Source organism: Mus pahari, chromosome 3 (genome assembly GCF_900095145.1).
Source record: "Mus pahari chromosome 3, PAHARI_EIJ_v1.1, whole genome shotgun sequence".
In the NCBI taxonomy this organism is placed as follows: domain Eukaryota; kingdom Metazoa; phylum Chordata; class Mammalia; order Rodentia; family Muridae; genus Mus; species Mus pahari.
The window spans coordinates 12,352,883-12,361,382 of NC_034592.1; the positions used below are offsets into that span (position 1 = coordinate 12,352,883).

Consider the following 8,500-nt stretch of genomic DNA (forward strand, 5'->3'; position numbering starts at 1 on the left):
GAGAGAGAGAGAGAGAGAGAGAGAGAGAGAGAGAGAGAGAGAGAGAGAGAGAGAGAAAGCCTGTGCCAGCCTGCCAAAGGAACCCCAACACTGGGGGTAGCTTAGGGGCATGGAGCTCCTTCCATCAATGTGGAGGGGCCAAATGTAATTGCTGTTCAAGCTTCCCAGTAAATTACACTTGAGTAGAAAGGACGAGATTGATGGAATTGCCACCTGTGAACGCCAGGTCCCAGGCCTAGGAGTGGCTGCGCAAGGAACTCGCAACTCCCGACATCTATGAAGGAAAACGAAAACTGCGGAAAGAGGTTCTACACCGGAGCAACCGGACCCAGGATCCCGCAGTGGTGCTGGAAAACCCCTGAGGCCTTCTGACCACCCCGCCTGGCGCTGGCTGAGACCTGCGCCCTCTATCCTGGAGAGAGCAGCAACACGACCCCGCCTTCGCCCCGCCCCCACGTGGGCACCACCCAATCGAAAGTGCCCTGGTGTGCGCGTCAAGAGCGTCTATTGTTATGCAAATATAAGAACCGTAAAAGAGGGCGAGAAGCGGCGGGCGAATTAGAACTGTTTTGCCAAGGGACGCGGGTGGAGTTCAGCTGGAGCGGAGCCTAACCTCGAAGGGACCACGACTGCGAGTGTCGCGGCCTCCGGCTGCCCCAGGTTCTGCGAACCAGCACCCAGCCCTGTTCGCCCGCCCGCTTGGGCGCGGCTGGATGCAGCAGGGGTCCCGCGCCAGCGGCCCTCGGCCCCGAACGCCCGGAGTGCGCGGGGGCGGCGTGCGGGGCCCGAGGGCGCAGCGCCCTCCATGCGCCGAGGCGTACCTCGAGACACGCCCCGAGACAGCCCGGGGCCCGCACTGCAGCCGCCGCCCGCGCTAAGCCGGGGCGCGGCCCGCGGCCCTAGCTCTGCGGCAACATGAGCCAAGCCGAGCTGTCCACCTGCTCGGCGCCACAGACGCAGCGCATCTTCCAGGAAGCGGTGCGCAAGGGCAACACGCAGGAGCTGCAGTCGCTACTGCAGAACATGACTAACTGCGAATTCAACGTGAACTCGTTCGGGCCGGAGGGCCAGACAGCACTACACCAGTCAGTCATCGACGGCAACCTGGAGCTGGTGAAGCTGCTGGTCAAGTTCGGAGCCGACATCCGCCTAGCTAACCGCGACGGCTGGAGCGCGCTGCACATCGCCGCTTTCGGGGGCCACCAGGACATCGTGCTCTATCTCATCACCAAGGCCAAGTACGCGGCCAGCGGCCGGTGATGGCCACCCGGACTCCGGACCCTGTCCCTCACCCGCGTCGTCTCTGCTGTACCTTCCCGCCAACTACCTCGGTGTGCGCCAGGTTTGCTGGTCCGCGTGGAAATCGGGCTAGGTCTCTACGTCCGCGGCCACGACCAAAATAGCGCGTCCGTGGACCCCAGGGTTCAGCTCTCCGCAAGAGAGCCCCTCCCCTTGGCAGTCCTCTGAGCCCCGCGGGGCCCCAGAGCCTTCCCACGGCCCCGACCGCCTAGAGGGTGGGGGCGGGGCGCGGGCTCCAGTCCGTTTTGAAATTTGAGTCTCACACCGGGAGACTTCGGAATCCCGAGATACCGGATCCTCCGCTTGAAATGTTTTCTCCGGAAGGTGAAAGGCGCGGGCGGACTCGCGCTCCCGCCGCCGCTCGTGAGACCCGGCCGCTCACAGTGCGGCTCCCGCCGCTGGCGGCCGCCAAGCAACCATTACGGGGCTCCACCATCTGCGCGCCCTCGCACTTAGGAAGGGAAGGGGACGCTCCGGGTTCCTGATGTCCTCAACTATTTATCACGTGTGTGTATATTTGTGGGTGAAATTTGCGCGCCTGAGTTTTTTGTTTGGAAATACTGTGCGTGGTTATGGGAGAAAGATGCATTTTTTTTTCCTTACAACTAAAAACTTGAGTCTACCATTTTTTGGTTGCACTGAAAATACCGCCTAGCCCTATGGTTTTCCCATTGCTAGCCCCTCCCCCACCGAGTCCCTAATCTTCCACACCTCATTCCTCTGTTCCTCTCCCTGGATTCTGAGTTTAGAGAGCCTAGGATCTGTCTCCCTTTCCCCTCCCGTGAGAGGCCACCATTTCCAACACCGGCTGGTTTAGCAAAGTTCCAAAGGGATCTTGAAGCCCGCCTGGCTGGGACGTGGGGATTCTGAGAGCATGGTACCCCTTTCTAGTGACTTCTATTATAGTTAATAGTCGGTTGCACACTTTTTTTAAAAAGTAAATGAATTTGCCACGATTAAATGTCATAACATTTATGACAGAATATAAAATATTAACATATTTTAAGCCAAGTTTTAGGTGTATTTTTTGAATCTTGGTTATGAACCCAATTTTAAAGGGCGTTGTATCCAGCGTTGTGAAGGCTGTTGTGTACCCATATTTATATTTTTATAAAATTCCTATAAAGACTGTGAATCTCTCACTATTGCTGAATGAGTGGAAGGGCTGCTCTGCTCTTTGTGCCTCCCCAGTCCCCATCCGTACCCTCACACCCTGCTCCAAGGCCCTATTATGATCTGAGGATCCAGCCANNGGGGGGGGGGGGGGGGCTGTGCCAAGGGCCAGGGCTGGAGGAGGTGTTGGAGCGTCACTGGCTGTCCCTGAAAGGAGACTTCCTGGTTTCTGTGGTTCCAATTTTCTATGCATCTCCACACCCCTTCTTGTTTTGATCCTGGGAAATAAAAGGGAGGCTGAATTATTCAAATTTAAATGAGGTTTCCCCTTCGTAGAAGTGCTGCTGACCCTGCGTGCAAAAATGGGGAGCACTTGAGGACACAGGTGGGTGGAGCCCTTTGTGCCGCCTGGCCATATTCTTTGGTCTTCTGCGCTTTTATGAACCAGTGTGGGAGGAATAGTGATAATGTCGTGAGAGTGGCAGACACTGGGACAAGCACAGATTACTTCAAAAGGAGTTCTGTATGGTTTTTCTACATGCAAATGCCTTTTTAATTATGTTAATTAATGTTAAAACTTACTGGGCCTATGTTGAAGCTTCAGATGGGTCCTGGTTGGTCTCTTCTATCTGTATGAAGTCTGTGGCACACTCCTGAGCGTACGATATAGACTTGTAGCCCATCGTGAAAAATTTATAAATAAATTTTTCATTGGTCTTTTTATATTAAAAAAAATACTGGTTTTAATTTTGGCACAAGTCCTGGATCACCCCCTCCCCCTCTAAGGGCCGTGGCATCCTACCTTCAGCTAATGAATGATGGCTGCTTGGGTTGTGAATCTAAAGACCAAGCTGGGTAATATGTGAACTCAGTCAGGCTCAGCTATCAAGTTCGAGTCAACCACAGGAACCCAGTTGCCACCTCAGTAGCTGTCTCAGCTACTTCCTGGCAGAGTGGCTGAGACCTCCCAGAGAAATCTGCTCATAGCTCATCATGCTGCCTCCCCGGCCTGAAAGTTGAAACCCTGAAGGAACTTCTGCACAGATGAGGGTCTCTTTAGATTTGGGGGGACATTCCTGTTGCCCCTGGACAAGCAAAACACCTCTAGAGATCTGGGCTTCTAGGGCCAAATTCACCAAAAAAAACAGATCTGAGTTAGATCCAGGGTTCCTGGGCCTGTGATTTGAGAAAATGCACTGGAGGGCCATCGACAGCCCACTCCTGGGTCCTGCCTGGGATTCAGGGAAGGAGGTGCCTGAATAGCAGCAACCAGCAGAGGAGATCCAGTGGAGCCAGGGTATAAATGGCTGTTCTCCTGATACAAAATCCCAAGCAGCCATCAGTCCCACACACACGCACCCCTCGGGTTCCTACTTTAACATTTTCTCCCCAGCAACAGTAAGGTTATTAAACTTTGAAGAGTGAGCAGACTATGACGTGATACTCTGCAGAGAGATGGGGTAAGTCCCACCCCAGGAATTGTGTCCACAGCTAGAAGGATGTGGCCAGTTGAGTCCTTTTAGTCCCCACCCTCTCCCTGGACTATCCAGTACTAACCTGGAGTGTGAGGAGGGGAAGGCTCAACAAGAATCACTGCCTTTACAGCACCTTTAAATTTTCCCCCACCTAAGAGGCTTGAGGGCTTCCAGGTATGTATTTGCTAACTGCAATCCTGCAACTCCCCACAGTTCTCTTTGGAGGGAGCCAACAGACTGTGTTGTGCCATAAATGAAATGAAGCTAAGAAGAGATGGCAAACCTGTGTGGTGGCATAGAGGTGGCATAGACCTTTAATCCCAGCACCTGGGAGGCAGAGGCAGGCAGATCTCTGAATTTGAGGCCAGCCTGGTCTACCCAGTGAATTCCAGGACAGCCAGAGCTACACAGAGAAACCCTGTCTCAAACAAACAGATGGCTGAGGAAGGAGCTGTAGAGGAACCCATGCTGTCTGGGCTGTTGTGAAGGCACAGCCTCTTCACAGTGCAGCACTCTAGGAGGTAGGTACAAAGACACACGCTGAACGCTCAGATCACCACAGTCCTTCCCTTTGGTGGGCTCAGAACTGTGGTGAGAATGCCAGCTAGTCAGTCCCACCGAGTACACAGAGCCAGCCATCTTGCCTTAAAGGGTACTGTGGGCTGCGTGTTCGGGACCCGAGTTTCTCAGGCAGAGTGCTCTACTTCTATGGCATGGCTCTCATGACAGAGCACGCTTGTGCAGTGGGAGCAGACAGAAGTCTCTGCTCCCTAGATGTGACCAGGTCAAGGTTGCCATATCTCTGGTGCCCATTTCCCTAGAATGCAGTGGCCAGTGGTCCTTACAGCTCAATGAAGTACCTGCTGCAGTGGAGCAGGAGTGGTATGGGCTTGATGAGTCTGGTAAACTCCCACCCTCTTCCCAAACTGGTCCAAGTTAGGTCAGGTGAAAAGAAGTTATAGATGATCCAGGTCCCCCCTCTGTCCTGGCCTTCGAGAGCTGCAGATGTGCCTGTTGCCAGGTGAGGGTACAAGCCAAGAGGCAGTGAGAGGACCTGGACAAGGACTGGGCACCAGAAGCACTGGGAAGCCCTGAAGACAGAAGGGACACACAGAGAACACAAGGGTCAAGGCCTGCCCCCTGTTCTCAGTGCTTGGCTCCTATCCATCCCTGATCTAACCCATTACACAGAAAACATTTACTGCCAGAAATGCAGAAATATTGTCCACTCGTAAGAGTGGACTGGGATGAGCCAACGGGGGAGAGCCAGGACACAGAACAGGACAGAAAGGGAAAAGAGAAGTGACTGTGGGGCAGTCTGTCCCCAAAGCCCATCACAAGAATGGTCAGGGGGCGTGCACTACAGATGAAGGAACAGCTACTCTTTGACCTGGGAAAGCCAGCTATGTCTTGGTGCTCCCACGAGGCCTGAAGGAAAGAGGTGACATCCACAGGCCTTGAAGGACGGGAAAGGAGGCCTTGTGCCTAGGACTGCTAAGCAACAAAGTCCAAGCCCTCCGTATAAGGACTCAGACCATAGGAGGGGCCGTCGAAGCTCTGGGAACCTCAGCAACTGCTCCTTCTGAGGCCTTGGCAAGACCCTCCTGGGGCTCTAGGGTCCCTGGAGGCCGCCCTCCCCCACCGCTTCAGCCCCGCCCCCGTGCGGCGCATTCTTCTGGTTGGATGTCCTTCCGACAGTCCCCTGCGCGTCCGTCTGTCGGTCTTTCTTCTTTCGCCCGCACCAAAGACGCGGCCCCATTCATTCCGGAGGCCTCTGCCCTCTCCAGAGCCGGTCCTCGCTCGGCGAGCAGCTGCTATGCTAATGAGGACGGCGGCGGGTGGGGCGGGCAAGCACTCACAAAGGCAGAATCTTTACATTCAAAGCCAGCGGGGCAGTTCCTGCGAGCCCGCCAGGCGAGGCGGCCGGGAGCGGCGCCCTCCGGCGCACCGGCTGCCCGAGCACCCACTGCACGGCTCGGTATGAGGCCAGAGACCAGCTGTCGTCTGCTCGAGGTCACGGCCTGGGACCCGCAGCTACTTAGAAGGACCTGCCTGTGCCCTCCCCCCCACCTCCAGACGTTTCTCTTAGTGGCTCGGGTACTCTCGATACTTGTGTGCAGGGCTGCGAGTGACACTGCCGCCATCCCCAAGACAAGGAGGTTGGATGAGACTCAAGCAGAGACTGGTCCTAAGCCAACAGGAGCAGAGATCTCCGGTCACCTCCCCGCGAGCAGGCAGGGTTCCCCTTCGCCACGGAAGGACAGGAACAGGGCGGGGGGACGGGGCAAAACTGGCTCTCTGGGTCCCGGACGAGCCTTGCCCAGCCTGGACCTCCCCAGCCTCTGATGCCCTCGGTTCTTCCTGTGGAGCTTAGAGCAAGTTAGGGGGAAAGGAGTGGAAGCAGGGGAGGGGGCGGCTGCGGCTGGCCTCTAAGACTCTGCTGCCTCCCTGTGGTCCCCGCCTGCACTGTGGTCCCCAACAAGAACACTAGGTGTGTGGACTCCAACCTCCATATACATACATCGAAGGTTGGGTGAAGTACTTAGGTCACGGAGGAGCAAGAGCTGACATGCACAGGTCAGAAAGGCATGACCATCTGGGTCTGCCCCAGGGGTGGGAACCCGATAAGGTGGGTTATGGATCAGAAGGCGCCTTCTCCAAACCAGATAGGCCAACTCTGACTCCACAGCCTAGGCTAAAGCAATGGGATATGGTGTTAGTGTATGACGAGCAGGATGGATGGAGAGAAAGAAGGGAAAGCCCAGGGAGGAATGCACAGAGGGCCTTTCGGTGTTGCTGAAATTGAAAAGTGATCATCTGTGGAATGGACAGGAAAACAACAGATCAGAAAGTGAAGTGTTAGGGGGAAAACTACCCAGCTGGGACCCCTGGATCACTCCTGCAGTCCCTGTAATGTCTTCACCAAATGGAGAAAGAATATGCCAAGGCCCAAGACTTCAAAGATGATTAGCAGAACTCCTACAGTTGTAGCCCTGCACCCAAGGGCCACACTTCTAATGGCTGCAGGATACAGGACACATTGCAAATGATCGTTACAATAGAGTGTAGAGCCTGGAGCCTCTGGTGGGAGTCACGTGGGCAAGCCCCTGTGGGCCAGTGGTGGCTGGCACTAGTAAGCTGCCTCTCCTCCTGCAACCTTATGAATGATAAGCATATGAAACCATAAGCCAATTAAATGCTTTCCTTCCCTCCCTCCCTCCTTCCCTTCTTCCTGCCCCCCTCCTCCCTGTTATGTAGCCCGGGTGGACCTGGAGCTTGATTCTAGGACTCAAATGTAGAGCTCCTTCAGCTTCTGCCTCCCAGTCTTCTGCTGGGATTAAAGGGGTGCACCACCACTGGCTGGCAATTAAATGGTTTCTCTTGGGCTGGTGAGATGACTCATCAGGTAAGAGCACTGACTGGTCTTCCAAAGGCCCTGAGTTCAAATCCCAGCAACCACATGGCGGCTCACAACTACCCATAATGAGATCTGACGCCCTCTTCTGGTGTGTCTGAAGACAAGTACAGTGTACTTATTTATTGGGCTGGAGCAAGCAGGGGTGGAGGGAGAGGGCAGGGCTGACCAGAGTGAGCAGAGGTTCTAAATTCAATTCCCAGCAACCACATGAAGGTTCACAACCATCTGTACAGCTACAGTGTACTCATATACAGAAAATATCTTTAAAAAATGGTTTCTTTTTATTTGCTTTGGCATAGCAATATAAAAGTAGTTAAGATATACATCTATCAAAACCTACCTTTGAAGTCTGCTGAGGTGGCCCAGATGGCACTTGCTATCCAAGCCTGCAGACCAGGGTAAAAGGAGAGGAGACCAGCAGCTCCACAGGTATCCTGTGGCCTTCCACACACTGGCTGTGGCACACACTCATACATACACATCATGTGCACAGCTAGGCTTGGTGGCTGTCACATGCCTACAGTCTCAGCACTCATAATCTGTGAGTTGGAGACCAGCCAGAGCTACATAGTGAGACCCAGTCTGGAGAAAATAAATTAAATTTTAAAATAACTTTTTGAGCCATGTATGGTGAACGCCTTTAGTCCCAGAACTTGGGAGGCAGAGGCAAGAAGTTCTGATTCGAGGCCAGCCTGATCTAGAGTGAGTTCCGGGACAGCCAACACTACACAGAGAGACCCTGCCTCAAACCTGCACACCCCCCAAAAAATATTTAATATTATGATTGGTGGTTGTAGCATACACCTTTAATCCCAGAACTAGGGAGGCAGAGGCAGGTTAATCTCTGAGTTTGAGGCCAACCTGGCTACACAAAGAAACACTGTCTTGAAAAACCAAGAGGGCTGGAGGGATGGCTCAGCGGTTAAGAGCACTGACTGCTCTTCCAGAGTTCATGAGTTCAAATCCCAGCAACCACATGGTGGCTCACAACCATCTGTAATGGGATCTGACGCCCTCTTCTGGTGTATCTGAAGACAGCTACAGTGTACTCACATAAATAAAATAAATAAATAGTGCTTTTTTAAAAATTAAAAAAAAAAAGAAAAACCAAGAACAGCAACAATATTAAACAACTAAAAACTAATAAAAACTAAAAGCTTTGGGGACTAGGCATCTGTGGAGCATTTTTTTTTTT

The 8,500-nt window shown here is 53.5% G+C and overlaps 1 protein-coding gene across 1 annotated transcript; it reads left to right on the forward strand.

The window, feature by feature from the left end:
* The first annotated feature begins 567 nt into the window (after positions 1 to 567).
* Positions 568 to 3,147, forward strand: Nrarp (NOTCH regulated ankyrin repeat protein). The gene has a single exon (XM_021193098.1). The coding sequence runs from the start codon at positions 916 to 918 to the stop codon at positions 1,258 to 1,260; it is 345 nt and encodes a 114-aa protein (XP_021048757.1). The 5' UTR covers positions 568 to 915; the 3' UTR covers positions 1,261 to 3,147.
* Positions 3,148 to 8,500: the final 5,353 nt, after the last annotated feature.

What these genes read in the sequence shown, in the direction of transcription:
- Nrarp (XM_021193098.1), top strand. Translation starts at nt 916, where the DNA reads ATGAGCCAAGCCGAGCTGTCCACCTGCTCGGCGCCACAGACGCAGCGC.